Raw genomic sequence first — 18,269 nt, 5'->3', positions numbered from 1 at the left:
ACCATCCAGTTCCTACCCTCTTTTAGTTTAAAGACGTTTATCCTTGTCCTGTCACTATACTCGCCAACAGAGTCTCTCACCAGTTTCTCTGTAGGCCCCCTATAGGGGGTACTGAAAGGCTGCAATGAGGTCTCTTTGGAGCCTTCTCTTCTCCAGGCTGAACAACCCCAACTCCCTCAGCCTGTCTTTGGAGGAGAGGTGCTCCAGCCCTCAGATCATCCTTGTAGCCCTCCTGCAGACTCATTCTAACAGGTCCATATCTTTCTTATGTTGGGGTCCCAGAGCTGAGCTCTACTCCAGGTGGGGTCTCACAAGAGCAGAGATGTTTGTGGCCTGGTTTTCATCTATATGGTAAATTTAATACCTTCTTTTGGAAAGCTTAGAAGAGACAGTAAGTGAGGAACAAGAAATGAATGACCTTCAGGCCAATATTGAAGTCTTTAGCAGAAAAGAGCAGGGAAACTTCATGTACTACCTTTGTCCATATTCCAGATACTTTTTGCACCACAGATTTTGATTTCTGCAACTTCTACAAATACTTAACTGTTTTCAAACAAATTGATTCTTTGCAACGTAGAGGTCTAAAAAATTTCACTGCAAAATTTCTTGCAATAAAATATGAACTTCAAGGCAAAGACTGTTCAATATTACCTACCTACAAGTCTATCTTAAAAACAAATTTAAAATAACTCCTTAGAAAGGAACTTCATGTAGTTGTGCCTGGCTTAACATTTATGAGTAAACCAACTACTGAATACATGATTTAGTTGTCTGCAAATCCACCTACTATCACCTCATGCATGTAAATTAAATTTGGCAAGATAGACCATTACCACAGCGAGAAATATTGGCATTTTTGCTCTTTGTATACCCTCAAATACATAACTCAAACAGTCAATGTTTGAGACCTGTTCCATAGTCAGGGAAGTGAACCTTAAAAGGCTGTGTTAAACTGCATTCTTTGGAAGAGCTCCAGTGCAATCCCCTTTGAGTAAAACCCTATTTCACAAGACGAACTGATCTGAGCTCAGTTCTGAGACAAATCAGTGATTTCTGTGACTTTTTCTGTTTGTAGCTTAGCTTTTGCTCCATCAAAAATATGTTATCGTGAGCAAGCAGACAGAGGCCCAAGCTTTGGCTCTGCCAGTGATTCATGCTGGCTGTGTCCAAGCCGTATGACAAGGCTGTTTCACAGCTCTTGGATAAATATGTATGCCACAGTCACATCCTGACTCCAAACTGAAGGAAATGCAGTGGTAATTATCCACTCCTATAAACTGGCTTCTATGGAAACATAACGCAGGCAACACAAGCTTGCTGTGGTCTAGCAGGTTCACCAGCCTGGATGATTGACAGACCAGAACTGTGGACCATGCTGCCAAGCTGACCTGCTTCCCAGAAGGCTGGTTAGACCACAATTTAAAAAAAAAAAAAAAAAAAAAAAAGAGGAAATGAAAAAGAAAAAGAAAAAAAGTCTCCACAAAAAGCTAAACACACTACACAGAGAATTTCCTACTGCCCCCAGGCATACAGTGCTGCCTATGCACAGCCATGAAGCATAGGAAGTAAAACGTTCTTTTCCATTAAATGTATGTAAGGCCTCAACAAGAAGCACAAAAGATACAATTATTAAGGAGAAAGTAAATAACAAACTTCAAATACACAGGAGAGAACTGCAAAGCATTTTTTTCCAGCTCACTGAAGACAACACGTATTAATAGGCTTAAATTACAGCAAAAGAAACTAAACACCAGGAAAACCATCTAGTTAAGCAGTAGGATAAAGTGCTTAAGAAGATGTGAAATCTCAGAGTAGTATTTCCCTCCTGAGACAGTGGGAAGGACTAGATGACTCTTGAAATCTTATAGCCCCTTATAATCCTATTAAATAACACAGAATCTAGTATTGGAAAGATTTAACGTGTACTTCATTTTAAGCATCTGAGCCGTCTTATTAAAATCAGTGGGATTTCTCAGATTAAGTACATCATCGAACACTGCATTTTTTGTCTCCTCTGTCACATATGAGCAGTCCCAACTAAAATTTTAACAACAGCACATTGTATTAATATGCACAGAATCAGAATCAATATCCTGAGGCTTCAAAATGAGCACTGAGCTAAAGTCACCTGCACTCCTACCTACTCCACCACAGGAAGAAGTGAATTGTTTACAGACTTGTCAGTTCTGGGAGAAGTCTGTGTGCTAACAGTCTGAGATGAGCCTTCAGTAAACACCATTCAATTCAACTTTGACCACACATCACCCTTTCCTGGGCTGGGTTTTATTGCAACATTTATGGTTTTGCCAGGATTAAAACAATTTTAGTCAAGTAACTATGCATTCCTTTCATGCACTGAACAGGAACAAAAAAAATACAACCAAGTTAACTAACAGGAGTTGCCATTTGACATTTATACTATTGACAGTGGTTCTGGACAACGCTCTTGTTTATCTGCTCTTTGGGGTATCACTCCCTAATCATGCATTCAAAAAATCAGCATCCTAGTCAGTTCCTAGCACACAGCCCTGTATTAAATCCTCAGAAGAGGAATTAATAATAAAAGCTTTAAGAACTGGCTGACTACAAACCTCCTATGTGGAAGTTTATCAAGGATTTGGGCTCAGTGTTAGAAAGAAGCTCCAATGTCTGTCTTGAAGCAGGTTCTGAAGTGTCAGTGTTTGTTATTGTTCCAAATCAGAATGAAAAGTGCTCATTTGGTATAAAAATATTCCATAAGGTCATATGCCTTGCTTGACAATATTATAACTCGAATAAATATAATATAATTTACATATCTTAGCATAAGTAAAAAAAAGTAATGACATAAGAAAAAAAAAGTGCGTTTACTAAAAATATTTCATTTCAAAATCATCAAAATAATTTGGGGGGGAGGGGAAGGAGGGATGTTTGACACTTTTCAGACAAGAATGGTTAAGTCACTTCTATTAATGCCTGATTCATTCAAGTACAGTGTGCAGTCAACTTAAGCTTTAACGTTAATTTGAAGATCCCATAGCAATAACATCACATGAAGTGCAGGCTGATTTTCCGGCTGGGAACTACTTGAGTCCAAGTGCTACAGCCATAAACTAGATGACCTACTCCTCAGACAGGGCACATGCAGCTTACAGAAGCAGGCCTGAGAGCTCACCCACAGAAGTACAAGGATCCCATGTGCAATGTTTTACACCTTCTAAAGAAAGTAGCTCAGTTTGCAAACAATTCTGTCCCAGTGCCAGTGACAATGGGACAGTGATCTGCCCACTTTTTGCAGCTCTGGTGTTGGAACAGGCACAGAAGGGCAAAGATCCTTAGAAGTGACTACAAAGACAAGCAGTCAGGAGTCTGAGATTGCTGGGTGGGTCCCAGAACATCCGAGACAGCATGAGTTGGAGAATATGTAGGACAATAGTGAGGCTGGCACAAGGGAGAGCTCCCCCAACCGTAAACACAGCTGTGAGAGATGGCAGGGAACAGGCACATCTTGCAAGTCATGCAAGTGCTGGGATATGTGAGTGCTGCTGGGGTAGAGCAATCTGATCTGTTAGTATGCATGACCAAATACTGGCCAAACACGTGTACTCGTCTGGCTGGCAGCTGCTCCTGCTGTGGGTAAGAAAGGTAAGCAGCTCCCATGAGGGCACACAAGGGAAAATAATCTCAAAAACGAAACGTAAGCAAAGAACATAGCTATGGAAATATACAATATCCTCACCCTTTTGGACACTGAGGTTCAGTAATGTCCTCACACTCTTCTTCAACCCAGCTTGCCTCTCCTTAAAACAAATGAGTGCAATTTATTTTTCAAGACAGTAAATTCCTTTGTTGATCAATACAAGTTTTTAACTTCATTAGGAGTTTTTAAAATTATACCACATCCTTGCTCCTTTCAAATAAACACAGGTACATACAAGAGAGACTGCAGGAATGTGCTGAGGGCATTTACCTTTACAAACAGCATTATAATTGACACAGCAATCCTTTTTTTCCACACAATCATCCGCACAGGAACAATGATATTCTGGTTGCCTCTTCTCTCCACACCTGAATTTATTACAGGTCCATATATGAGCTACAAATAGATGAGAGAGGGGGACAGTACAATGGTTAACACCAGTGTAAGAGCAGAAGTAATAAACTGAATGGTAAGCTTTGTCTCAAATGCGTACTCACAGAAAATCAGTCCTGAGGTATTTCATGCATGCATAATGGTGCAAGCTTTGGAAGACAGAAACAGCCGCGGCTAAGCAATTCAAGTGCACAGCCAACTGAAGACAACTATTCAGCATATGCTTATAAATACCACAGATCATAAAAGGTCAACAGAAAGAATCTTTTTACAGACCTCTTTAAATATGGTAATTTTTGTGGATTTGATCTGGCATACTATAAACAAGCTCCACAACAACTGCACCAAGAAAACCCCCAATTTAAGTCTGAATTTGGAATACCTGGAACACACTGAAAAACAGTAACTGACTCTGACTTCCACTGAAGACACAATGAATTTTACCAATCACCATCATGCATTACAGCTTTTTTCAGCATCTCTTAGACACAGACATAAGTCTGTTATCATACAAAACTACTATGTAAGGTGACAGAAAGACCTGCAGACTTCAACTTCATTGCTGTTTTTAGTAGCAAAGCAAAATCCAGAAATTTGAGTAGAGGACAATCATTATTCAATCTTCATACAAGACTAGCAATTAGAAAACTCTAAAAGCATTCTCAGCTGGTTAACAAGACATATGTACTTAATCTCACTTCCATGAATACTGAACTTGAGCAACTCTACCATTGTCATTAATCTTAACAGCTCTGAGAGAAAGCAGAATATGTTATGGTTCTGGTTACATGGTATTATTTGGAGATCATTTCATTCTCCACTGACATTCAGACTACTGAATTAAAAACCATCATTCAACATATATGATATCCCATCTTTACTGGTAAGACATACTTTCCTGTTTGTAAAGAATTCTTTAAACTGGTATGATGAAACAAAGCAGAAGCATGCAAGTATCATAATATGCAAAAATATCTATGCAATGTTGAGGACCTTTGAAAAATAGTCAGCTGAAGCAGACATCTGAGTTCAGTTTAAGCATTTGGTTCTAAAAAGTCAGCATTGAAATTTTTTATTTATGAGACTATGTTCATAAGTTTTACAAATACTTATAAAGATGGGTAAGAAGCAAAATAGTTAAATGACAAGAACACCATGCATCAAGCATTAACACAAATCTACATTAGAGAACAAAGTCAAGTTCTGTCCTTAGTGTTACTACCCATACTAATATCTTTCACCATAAAATTTTTCCTCAGTATTTGTCACACCCTTGCCCATCAGCCTTCCAGCTTCCTGGTAACTCACGACAACTTCTTTGTGACCATTCTCTACCACTGCAGTCTGTTTCGTTGTCATGCCTTGTCCCAGAGGCTGGCACATTGTCTTTGTGTCACGCCCAAGCTGGGCAGAGGGCTTGAGCATCACGGTACTGTGTAGGGAGGGTGCATTCACAGAGCTGCTCTGTCCTTCCCCTTTCTCACGTGGGTGATGACAGACAGAAATACACAACAAGCAGAATCCACTCCTGTTCCCGGCCTGCCCCAGAACATGCTAGCTGTGTATTTGATGCAAGGGACAATACAATGGATGTCACTGTTCTCTCACTCCCAAGCACAGAAAACAAAAAGCTAGCTGAGACCTCCAGTCACAGTTCTTCCTGCACTTTTTAAGGGGGAGTGCAGCAACACTGTCCTTCACAGACTCTCTCCCCACAGGGTGAAATACAAGCTTTGCTGGTGTGCAACAACATCTACACACAGCCCTGAAGTTTCCATGGGGGTCTCCAGGACTGCCTTCGCCACTGCACTTCTGCCTGCAGTTGCAACATAGTGGTCAGGAAGAGGGGGAGACCATTGGCAGCACATCCACTGTGCAGCTCAGCCTCCCCTCTCTTGCCCTTGTGGCCCATTTAAAGTCAGGATTACAGCCATCTGACCACAGCAGAGCTTACAGTGCAAGGCCCTCCCATGTCACGCAGTATGAGAGTTTGCCTCCATATTTTTTTCTATCCTTACCTGGTTCTATGCACGTTTCCTGGTAATCTAAGCAGCAGTTTCCATGCTTGACACAATCTCTGTCACAACGGCAGCTTCCAAAAGACCTTTCAAAGCATCGGCCTTTGCAGGTTTTCACTGTAAGATGGGATAGTGTTATCAATTAATATGCAAAGGGAACAAGTATGATCAGCATATGGAGTGACACAGCTGGTCATTCCACAACTTACAAGGTGGCTGCAAAAACTAGCAGCAGCTGAAGACAAAGAAGAGTCTTGATCCAACTAAATACCTTTATTTTCTCTTATTGAGTGGAAAGTATTTTTCATCACGTTGAACAAAAGGTTCTGTTTTAGTAGGAATGTGGCGTTTCATTCGCGGCAGAAGGCAGTGGAACAAAGAACTACAATTCTAGTTGTGACTGAAATTGCCTTTCTGCATCACTAGAAGATATTGGTACAGTCACTCAGCACATGGAATATCTCCATCAAAGAAAATATGAACCCATGTCTTCAGTTAGTGCACCCTAACAGTGAAATATTTTGCAAAAGCATCCAAGATCTCCATTTTGGAGGCTGATAACGTTCCACTTGCTATAACTAATTAAACATTAATTGGAATCCAGACTGCACCTGCACCTCTCCCATGCTCATACTTTCTTGGCATCACTGTTTTCATGCAAAACAGCCACTTCAGCACAAGCAATTGAAGAAGCCCAGCTCCACATGGCACTTTATTATGTTTGAAGTACTACCCTGAGACACAGGAAAAGTTGTTCTAAATCAGACATAGAGATATGAACTTGAGAGTACTGCTCACTGGTTTATTTTTTTTTTGTTCAGTTTTAATGTGAGAAAGGCATAGCCTTCTTCCACTAAAAATTTCTGCAGGACTGTGTGTAAAACAGATTAACTTTGTAATTTTTCTAGATCTTCATCATGAATAATGTTGCTCCCAAAGTAAAGCTTAATTTCTTAAAACATGTTTCTTAACCTTCTACCTGAAGAAATTTCAACAGCAAAAAAATCATGTATTTTTCAGGACAGAAAACAGCCAAAGGAATTCCACAAGGAACATTTTCAGACAAGAATTCTAACCAGTAAAAAAACAACTTTTTTTTCATAGTTGACTGGAAAAGATGAAAAATAAATGTTCCAGGACAACATGGAATAGAAATTGTTGCGTGTTGTGTTTTTTTGTTTTTTTAAATAGTGAACTGAGAAAAGTCAGCCACGTGACATCACCACAGTGACAGCTGAGATACAGGGAAGCTGCCAGACCAGTCACTGACTGCCAGGATCAGTTTACCTTTCAGTTAAGTACACAGGTACTGAGTACACCTGAGGTTTGTTTCCCAGTATTTTCATACCACTCTAACTGAAGCTATTTCAATCAATACATCCAATCCTCTTCATGTAACAAGAAAGGGTGACGTTCTGATAATATTAAAAGTAATTTACAGAAGAGGAAAAAAAAAAGGAATTGCTTAGAAATATTTTTGATAAAAGACATGTCAGTTACCATCCTTTGAACAGCTCGGCTTCAGGCCAAATATACATCCTAGGATTGTCGTTAACATGCAGACACAAAGTACCTGCGGGACAAGAAGGAAAAGAAAACAATCTTCAGTGATCACTGAATGGTTCTGATAGCCCTCATTTCCTCTATAATGATGAACAATTGTACTGAAATTGATAAACATACAGATTCAGAGGCTGATCTCACTACTCTCACAAGCAGTTTTCACTCAAAGAAGCAGTAATGTTTGCAATTAATGACCCATGCATGAAGGTTCTCTAGACTAGGGAAGGGAAGGGAAGGGAAGGGAAGGGAAGGGAAGGGAAGGGAAGGGAAGGGAAGGGAAGGGAAGGGAAGGGAAGGGAAGGGAAGGGAAGGGAAGGGAAGGGAAGGGAAGGGAAGGGAAGGGAAGGGAAGGGAAGGGAAGGGAAGGGAAGGGAAGGGAAGGGAAGGGAAGGGAAGGGAAGGGAAGGGAAGGGAAGGGAAGGGAAGGGAAGGGAAGGGAAGGGAAGCTTATGTTTAGACACGTATATGTTTTCTAAAGAACTTTATTTCTTCCACTTCTTCCTTCCTTCTGGGCTGTTCTAAGAAAGTGAACCAAGTTATGCCATTGACCACAGACTACAAACAAAAGCCTTGGCCCTTAAGTGATACCTATAATTTTCTTAGGCAGGAAAACCTTTTCCCACTTCCTAGAATGTAGCTCAGTGTTGGTCTATACTATGGCAAGCAACTGCGGGATGTCACATTAGACCGACCACAGTGTCTTACACTGACCAGAAACTACCACCATGCTTACTTTGGATTCTCAATATATTCAAGTTATCAAACAAGCACCATATTGTTCACGCTCAGTATTTTAACACAAGATCTAATGCCTACTCAAATATAGGGCAAGATTACTTCTAAGCTCATAAGCACTGACTTTGGTCCATAAACTTTAGGAATAGCGTGTATTTTTAGGCATTGGAATGGAATAGTGTATACTTTAGGCATTGGAATGGGCTGCCCAGGGAAGTGGTGGAGTCACCATCCCAGGAGGTCTTTAAAAGACATTTAGATGTTGAACTTAGTGATATGGTTTAGTGGAGGATTTGTTAGTGTTAGGTCAGAGGTTGGACTCAATGATCTTGAGGTCTCTTCCAACCTAGACAATTACGTGATTCTGTATATATTATCACTACATTTACAGAAATTAAAGGGAACCTAGGAAAGCCAGCAATGCATTCAACGCTGCTATTCTGTCCAAATGTAAAATGTAATAAAGTGCTTTGTCTTTCAGGACTTTTTGCAAACTACCTTAAGAGAAATAATGCACAAGACTTTCTTATTCAGAAGTATTTGGTGAGGTAAATACAGCAGAGAACATACATCACCTTTCTGGTCATCCTCTTCTGACAAAAATGACTTTCAAACAACCGTTTGAATTTTCAGACAGCCTTTAATAAACTTAATGTACATGCCTACACAAAGTCTTTATATTTTTTCTACTTCTCCATCAGCAAAAGCTGCCGAATCAGCCTTTTGAGTGCAATGCAGCAAAAACTCACAGAATCAGAGAATGGTTGGGCTGGAAGGGATCTCTGGAGGCCATCTGGTCCAAGCCTCCCTGCTCGAGCAGGGCCAGAAAGAGCTTGTTGACCAGGACCTGCTCAGACAGCTTTGGAAGATCTCCACGGAGGGAAACTTGGTAACCTCTCTGGCAACCTGTGCCAGTGCTCTGTCACCCACATGGTACAAAAGTGCTGCCTGGTGGTAAGACTGAACCTCCTGCATTCCAGTTTGTGCCCACTGCCTCATCACGTTTTAACTCACCACATTTTAAAATGCACCCAACTGTTTCTCAAATGCACCTTTTAAAACTATGAGTGCATGAATAACTAAAGACAATACACAGTTCATAACACAGTTTTATTCACTAAAGATTACAAATATAGCATTTAAAAAATAGGAATTATTGACTGGATCTGATCAAACTTTATCCTAGAATTCTGCACCAAGCAAGTCTGTCTTCTTAAATTATTTAATATAATGTCCAGAGGAGAAAACAATTACTTTTTCAGTTCAAATCTGTCTTTGAATTGACAGAAGGAAAATAATAAGACAATAAGAAAATTTGCATTATCAACACACCTGCCAGATATACTACAAGTGATGAAAAGTAACAAGTACCCACTAATTCAGTTCTCAAGAATGACAGAACTGCAAAACTCTTCACACTTTTTTTCCCTTCCTTTTTTTTTTTTTTTTTTTCCTAGCAAAATAACGTGCAGTAACAAGATTTTTTATTATTTCTTTAAGTCAGTATCAAAAGTGTTATCTTCCATGGAAATTGTTCTGGACCTTTGAAGTCTTCCATCTGAAATACCACCTAGATAAGTACGTGCACAGTGAGGTAAGTAGCACATCAGATGCTAGATTTCAAAGCCCAGAAAAATCAGTGGAAAGAGTGAAAACTTGGAGAGTTACTGTTCCTTTTGTTACTGTTCCTTGTAAAGAGTGTTACTGTTCCTTTTATTTATATATTATTATTCAGAATATAGAAGCTTCATTTGGTTATAAAAAGCCAACTTGAATATATTTTATTTCAGGGTGATGACGTATTGATTTCTCTACTCCTAACGTGCAACGCTACCAAGCTCGAAGAGTAGAATGTCCTCTGATATGTAACCACAAACAGGCCTTAAACAAAAACCACTCTATCCTGAGTGTAACTCTAATCCTCAGATTTGGGGACCAAGCATTACAAAGACCTATTTTTGTATTGTGTTCCAGATTTTTAGTTTTACACTTTCCTGAACATGCTTAATTTCAACTAGCAAAGGCATGAAAGTATTATGTTCACTATGGCATATGAATCTCTTTTGGGTTTGAAAATGTTAATGCTTTTGACGAATTAGTTCAACTCATGTTTCCTGTAAGCAATACTCTGGAAACCACAGTGCATCATAAATCACAGCACATTGCCAGTGCTCTGCTTGTCTACTATAAAACAGTTCTGTTCTCAAATTTTTTGCATAAACAAGAAAAACAAACATGGCCATGGTCCTTACCTAGTATACTATGTCCACCTATAATAAAAGAGCTGAAAACTTGTATTGAATCAATATGTTGGATATTCAGGCCTTTGCTTTCTTAACACTAACCCTACTACTTTAAAATTTAATCTTAAAAAATCTTTTACTGTAGAATTCTAAAGCTCTTTTTTCTTCAAAGCTTAATAAAGAGACTTCACAAGGATGGCAGCTTAGAGCCAAGGCATTTGATAACATTCTGGAACAGCCAACTGAAACCTCATACACTAAGCCATGTACTTATTTTGAACCAAAGCTTTACCTTGAACGTAAATGATTTTAGTCATCTGGATATTCCCCACACATATGGCACAAATGTTATGCTATACTAACTAAACCCAGCCAACAGCAGTAACAGGTCCTGCAGGAGTTGTTACACTAATAGTTGACACCTTGTCAGTGAAAATGCTCCAAGATAATCAGTTCTGCAGATGACAACAGAAGACAGCTCTTAAATAAGATTGCCCAGGTACAGAGTCATTGTGCTACTATAGCCCAAAGGTGTACTAATTTATTGTGCTGTATGGGACCTTACTGCAGCAGATAGGTTACTAATACAACCTGAACTATTTTGCATATGACTAACTCAAGTTTGGGATGCTGCAATGTGCTGCATAAAGTTTTTATTATTATTTTATGTTTTTAATTTATGTTTGTTGCTATATAGAAACAAGTACCTGCACATATTGCTTAAGGTTTCCTATCAGGAACCTTGTTAGAACCTTGCAGCATCATGCTGCAAGCACCAGACTCAGCTGTCCACCACACCTCACCTGTTCTCTCTCTCATTCCTCACCATCCCACCACCCTGCAAAAGAGCAAGAATTGAGAAGAAAAACGTGCAAAAAGAAAGAGTATGGGAATCCAAAACATAACAGGAAGGCAAATAAAATTAAAGAACCAGACCTCATTACAGACAAGTGTAGCACATGAGCTTTTTATGCTCTGTAACTTGAGAGATTGCTAGGACAAAATGTCAGATTTGGTTTTAATACAAATATTTGAGAAAAGTTTCTAAACCAACACACTAACAACTGCAGAGGAGAAAATGTCCTGTTTTAAAAATATTTTCTGAGAAAGTTTGTTTTGGAATCAGAAACATTGTCATCTAGGGATGAATCTCTGTCCCATCACTGCTTCCTTTATGTGGGAGGACACAATAAAAGCTTTGCCTTGTAAACATTATGGTGGTTGGGAATAGGTGGTTGTGTGTCTGGAAGACTGCAATCCCAAAAACATTTCAGAAGCTTTTTATTTTGAGCTGGACAAATGGCAATATGATGACATGGTTAGAGAGCAGATTTTTTCCAACACTTCTCCATAGAGCTGAAGTTAAAGAGAATTTCACCAGGGGTTTCAGAGAGCTGGTAGAAGGGCCACAAAGCCAGCACACATGCAGGCTGCATGTACCAGATTCCAAAGAGACTGATCAGCTGCACAGCAGTTCTTAGTGATACACAGGGAAACCTCTCACCAGCCTTAGCTGCTGTCGCCTGTCCTTTGTAAAAGAACAACAAAGTTCTTCTGAGATGGTCTGTTTCTCTTCACTTTTCCCTAGTTTCATTCATCACTCCTACACTCCCTCCACTCTTCTATTTTGTATTTTCTAAGGCAAAGAACACATGAATATTTCTTTTAAGGAATAACCATTGGGGATTACCTTTCTTCCTGTGTTGACTGACCTTCCTCACTCTTTGCCTATCATGTACTCAGATGCTTTCCATCTTCCTTTTTTAATCCCTGGTGTTTCATGTCAATCCCAGGTTGAAGACACATCCATTAACTAACCACTATGTAACTAATAAAGAAGCTGTGCAAATAGTGGATTTTCATTCTAACCTCCATGACTGACTCTGGCAGTTGTTGTGTCATGTCTGTCTATGAAGTGAGCATGTCTAGACTGGGTTGGTGCTGCCAGTATTACAAAACCCATGGAATTTTCCAAAACCACGGGGATCTGGATCTGTGAAGGGCTTACTATTTTTTTTTTATTATTTTTTATTTTTTTTAACCATTTTGTGTGCCTAAAATAGATGACTGAAGACCTGGACTTTAACACCAAAAGATCTTTGAGAAATAATTTAATTTGCTAAAGTGTAAAGAACATAGTAATATATACTGAATTTCAAGTAAGTACATAGGCACCTTCTGTCTTTATAAAGAGCATTGTTAAAAGTGCAGAAAACATTTTACAGATTAAAAAAATACTTATCTACACTTGCCAAAGGTAGCAGAACATTTGCTCATGCTTATAAGAGCTATTTTTAAACAGGGATAGCCCTCACCAATTCAGCTTTATTCACAAACAGGAGGATATTTAAGACTTTCTACTAAACTGAAACGAAGTGGATATTTTATCCACGCCAGCACAGCCACATAGATAAATAGGTCACCAAAATGAAGTAATCAACACTGAAACAAGTTCATCATACACATCCTTCTTCCTTCCTTCATCTCCATTTTTCCACGTTAGTAAATATTTTTATGTTCTCCAAAGACTTGCTTCTGTTGATCCACATTCTGTGCCTGGAGCCCACAGGGGAAAAGGAGCAGCAGAGGCTTGCAGATCCTCGTTGTCCTTAAACACTGAAAGTGACTGAATTATCCTGAAGTCAGCGGAGGCAAAAGTTGGGGTTTGCTCCCAAAACCTCTTCAGAACTACACAAAGGATTTACTCTTTAAAAGATTGTTTTTCTTCGCAAACAGGCATGCAGAAGGTCTACCCATGCTGTTTCTATGGAATGATCTCAGACTGTTATTACATACTATTGCAGCCTAAGGTCATTCAACAGACAGGAAAGTTTTAAAGGCAGCTCACGTCATGCCACTGTAAGGTATCATAAAAAGCCTTCAAGGAGCTTACCAAAGAGCTGTGACTTGACTTGGTGGGGGAAATATCAGCAGAAAACATTATCATACTACAGCTCTCAAAGTACCTTCCAAAACTATTTAAGTGTCTAGTTTTAACAAGAAAGAGACAAAAATAAAACAGAGTTAGCAGCTGTCAGCTCAGTACTAAAATATTTTTCTTATTTGTTGCTTATGCAACCATATAGGTACAGTATGTTCTCTGGGAAAGTATTTAATACACAAGCTCACATCAAAGCACACACATTTTACCACTGGCTGCCTTGTTTTTAAAGTATTTGCCATGTGAGAATTTAGAGGGAGACAAAATTACAAGTATATACTAGTTTAAAAAGAAAAAAAACAGGAAATTTAACTTCTCTCTAAAGAAATTAAATTACCAGAGAGCAGCTGACTCTGCTATTAAATAAGCAGGTAGATTTTTAGTTGTTTTTTTGTTTGTTTGTTTTTTTATAAAGACTTAAGGATAAACAGGACTGAAAAGTGTTCCTGAGGGTAAAAGTGCCTTTTAAAAAATTGTACCATACTTTCAAAAATGATTTTAATTACTTAGCACAGCAAACTATGAACACAATAGACAGAGACAACTATCTACTTTAGTGATAGTGACACAGGAGAGCATGGTTACATAGAAAAAGAAGAAGTTGTCAGCACTGTATCATGCCAAATTTACAGCCCAAGCAAGCTACACTTGACCTATGAATAAAAGCACAAGTGGAGAAGAAAATCAGGCCTTGAACCATCTTTATGCTCATCCTCTTCCAAAAGTCTATTTTCAAGACTAAATGTAAAGCTGCTTTTATATATAGTACTGTTGTAAGATCTGTAACAAGTGTACAGAGGGGGCTGCTTCAACTGAGTACTGATAATGCTACCAAACATACCAAGTAAGCCCATGGTCAACTCCATTTTTTCTGCTGCAGACTTTGGAGCTACTGTCGTGGCAGCTACTTTAGACTTAACAGGAAGACATGATGACCTTACAGAGCAAGTGAAGAAATTCTGCTAGATGCTGTAAAACCATACGGAGTGGAAAAAATTAGAGCTCCACAAATGGGTACAGGAAGAAGACAGGACAAATAAGGTATCAGAGTGATTCACTATGACCCTCTACTAAGCTCACTGATACCCAGTCACAGGCACATCTTTAGCCCTGGTTCCTTTCAACATTTTCCAAAGTGAAAGGCTGACAGAGGCCATTATTTACCTCTGCATCCTTTGAATGTAGTCCTTCAAAAAAAAAAAAAAAAAATCAAATGTTTGTTACTTCACAACACTGAAACTTTGTATTTCAAACAGAAGAGCACTTCAGAACTGGACCATTTTATCCTGTCAAACAGAAAGAGCACCATAAACAACACAATTTGCTATAGCTGCTTACACAAAATCGAAGTTATACATTTTATGATTCTAATAATAAAAAATTAATGTCTCAATCAAATTTGTGCCCAAATACTACTGCATATTAAAAAGCATCTATTTAGATCAATTTGCCTATAAACTTTTGCACAAGCGAACTGCAAAATGGTACATCTGAGTTTTTTCCAGTTCTAGAAATATTACGTCTTTTCTCATTAATTCTCCTTTCTTCTTAGCTATCTTACTCACTCAGTGCTGAAGAGCTAAGCAATAGCCAATAGCCAAAAGCCCTTACTCTACTTTTTGGAATGTGCCCTCCACCACACTGCATTTACAACAAGATCCACTCCTGCCTTATAAGAACCCTTACGGAAACTTCTTATGTAACTGACCTGTGCAACATCTGTGCAGGAAACAAAAGTTTGGTTGTTTTGTTTTTCAGTGCAGAAAGCTTTTTTTTTTTTAAAAAAAAAAAAAAAGCTTTGTGTTGATATATTTCCTGTGTTATTTTCAAAATTCCAACACTGATCATTGTAAAATAGGTTCTCTGAAAATAGCATGTACTAATGTTTCATTCAACTGGAACACTACAGCAATGCACCACAATGACAAATTCAATTACAGCATTCTTTAACACAAGTATTTAGCCAGTTCCCACTGAGTATGGTCACAGTGATGTTTACTGGTATATTAATTTCTATACTAATGGCTCCATAGCAGGAAACTCTGCAAGCCTTCCACATTTTCAGAACCTTTAATGTGCTCCATTCCTTCTTTCAGCTGAAATCAATAAAAATGTACCTTTCCACAGTAAGTCAAAACAGAACAATTCAGCCATTGTGTAATTCTATTGATATTAGTGAAAAAACACCAAGGGAAAGTGTTGAAGAGCTGAAGCTGGAAGGAAGCCTTGCATAATTTTCTATCTTTGACCTCACCTAAAATCTAAGAGCTTTAACACAGTAACAGACATTTGTTCTGATTTCAAGTTAATACAGAAGGTTAAACTTTAAACTCTTAACTGGTCTCTTATTGCTTTAGCATCTAAGAGGAGGCGGTGCCAGGACCAAGACACTTCTCCCTGCTCCCTGGAGTTGGCTGCCTGTGCTGGGGTCCAACTCTCTGACATTGGTGCAGCTGCTGAGAGCACTCTTTGGGAAATCCCAACCAGCCTTAAAGACAGTTATTTGACAAAAAGCCAGCAGAAGCCTCAGCAGGGTCTCTCCCAAACCTCTTTTGGGAGCTGCATTTAGGCAGTTTTTGCCCTTGTTCCCTGTCTGAGCTGGGTTATGGCCACCCTGCAGCCTTGTCCATCTTGGCTAAACACCTCATTGATCCAGACCCTGACCCCTAACTCACACACTTGACTTTATTCCCTGACCTTGGACCTGCTTCATCACTACAGACCCATCTGACAGTCTAGACAACTAGCCAAACATGGTTTGTGTTCCCAAACCTGCTTTGCTCACCATGTCCCTCACTAGCAAGGCCACTGCCTGCGTTGGCCTTGTTGTCCTACCTACAGGTTTACGTTCTCCTCCAGCACAACTTGCCCTTGTCTGGTCCCTGACAGTTACTGCAAAATTAAAGAAATGCTCAAGTGAGCCCTCTGAGCACACATGGCACTAATCACAGCCCCAGTCACTCATTTGTGTGGTCTGAGCAAACCAAATGGCTGATACTAGCACACTACAGTCTAATCCATCAGCAGATAGTCTAAACTAAAATTCCCAGGCATAATGTGGATGTTTTCAGCCATGAAAACAGCCAGGGATGTTGACAGAAGCGCGCACATCCCACAGCTGGATGTACTTAGGTCGATCCCCAGCTTGGCACTGTGGCTGTAGCCAATGAAACCAAAACCACTCACACACTACGCTCAGAGGTGAGACTGAAGCCTGCAGGATGGTTTTCACCCTCCAGCTCAGATACATGAGGGTATCTCATGGCCTGCCCTAAATGCCACCCTGTTCTGTTCATGCTGGCAGCACTGCCTAACCTACCCAGCTCAAAGTTAGCTCAAGTATGTTACAAAAGCTGAAGTCACACCTGGCTGTTGCCTAGCCGGACACAAAGTGACTTTGTCTCAGGTCAGACAGCAACTCTGAGACACTGCAAGGATCAGCCTAGCCTGCAGTAAAGTTCAAACGAGTCCCAAGTACAATTACTACACAGGCAGTCCCTGTTCACCCCGGTGAAGATTTCTATGTAAACTTTTGGTTTGGAGGGTTTTGTTTGTTGTTTAAATACAGACTAAACCTTAATTCCTGCAAGTGCTTCTTCTTTGGATCACGTTTTTATTTAGTATCAGCTTCTGTCATCTGGAGTAGGATATGCTGGTAAGCACTGTGAAGCAAAGCACAAGTTAAGCATGAATACAAGTTATCCCCGGTGAAAAAAAAAAAAAAAAAAAGAAAAAAAGAAAAAAAAGTCTTCACAGTTGGAATGGCTAAAGGTTTCTTAGCTTTTTACAGCACAAGAGTGAGATGATTTCTCTTTTCAATACCCAGCATAGATGTAGCCACATGAAGAAGAGTAAGGCAATTATGGGTTTACTACTCCACATGCATAATGAGAACTATTTGCAAAGCCTTCCTTAAAAAATGAGATGACTGAAGAACGCCACTAAAAAGATTATGATCTTAAGTTTGGCCAAAATCTGACATTTTGTTTAAATGGATTAAATCAAGCAACAATTAATGTATTGTTTATACATCAATGGCTAACAAGTATATGTACTTTTAATCAGATGCATTTACACAATATCAACAGCAAATGCAGTAAGAAAACTTCCAACAGACATCATTTTTTACTGCATCTTCAGAATTCAAAACATATACAACTCTCCAACTCTAATGGTTGCTCTTCTGATGGAACACAGGAAAGACATTTACTGTAAGAGATCCTGTTTCCAAACACTGAAATGGAGTTTCCTACTAAATATTATCATATTGGAGACTGGCCAAGATCTACCTTAATATTTTCTAAGCAAATAGCACTTCAAAGGCTACATATACTGTGGCCACCCTGTCACTGTCATTTTTACTTTTTATATCGCCAAAGGACATTTGGCACCATAAATAATAATAATAATCACTTGGCAAACAATCACTTTAATATTACCGTTAAGCTGCAGGGAGTTTCTTGGGCCCCATTTGAGCCTAGTCCAACACTCTCAGAGGAGCAAGTAATTTCAGTAAGTGCCACTTTTCCTTACTCAAAAATGAGAAAAGGAAGGCATAATGCAAGACAGTACAAGAAAGCTGAAATTGAATAGTTTGCTGAGAGACAAAAAAGATTAGAGAAAACACTTCATGTGGAGCCCACACCTCCCAAACTCAGGCACAAAGTACAGTACCCTCGAGTCAGCTGGATCCACTG

General features: G+C 39.2%; 1 protein-coding gene across 3 annotated transcripts in view; it reads right to left on the bottom strand.

The window, feature by feature from the left end:
* Positions 1–18,269, bottom strand: part of ENPP1 (ectonucleotide pyrophosphatase/phosphodiesterase 1) — a 56,006-nt gene that overhangs the window by 33,387 nt on the left and 4,350 nt on the right. For 2 of the 3 annotated variants that reach the window (XM_084284683.1, XM_084284684.1), the window contains exons 1-3: positions 6,091–6,207; positions 3,950–4,075; positions 3,719–3,779 (exon numbers count right to left, since the gene is read on the bottom strand). In XM_084284683.1, coding sequence (XP_084140809.1) covers positions 3,719–3,779; positions 3,950–4,003 — 115 coding nt within the window. In that variant the 5' untranslated portion in view covers positions 4,004–4,075; positions 6,091–6,207. Of the gene's footprint in view, positions 1–3,718; positions 3,780–3,949; positions 4,076–6,090; positions 6,208–7,590; positions 7,664–18,269 lie in introns of those variants that run through there. The other variant, XM_084284682.1, reaches the window with a different exon arrangement.

This window comes from Netta rufina, assembly GCF_964035555.1.
Source record: "Netta rufina genome assembly, chromosome: 3".
NCBI lineage: Eukaryota > Metazoa > Chordata > Aves > Anseriformes > Anatidae > Netta > Netta rufina.
Note: the sequence above shows the minus strand (reverse complement) of the source record. Positions and strands in the feature narration are given on the sequence as shown.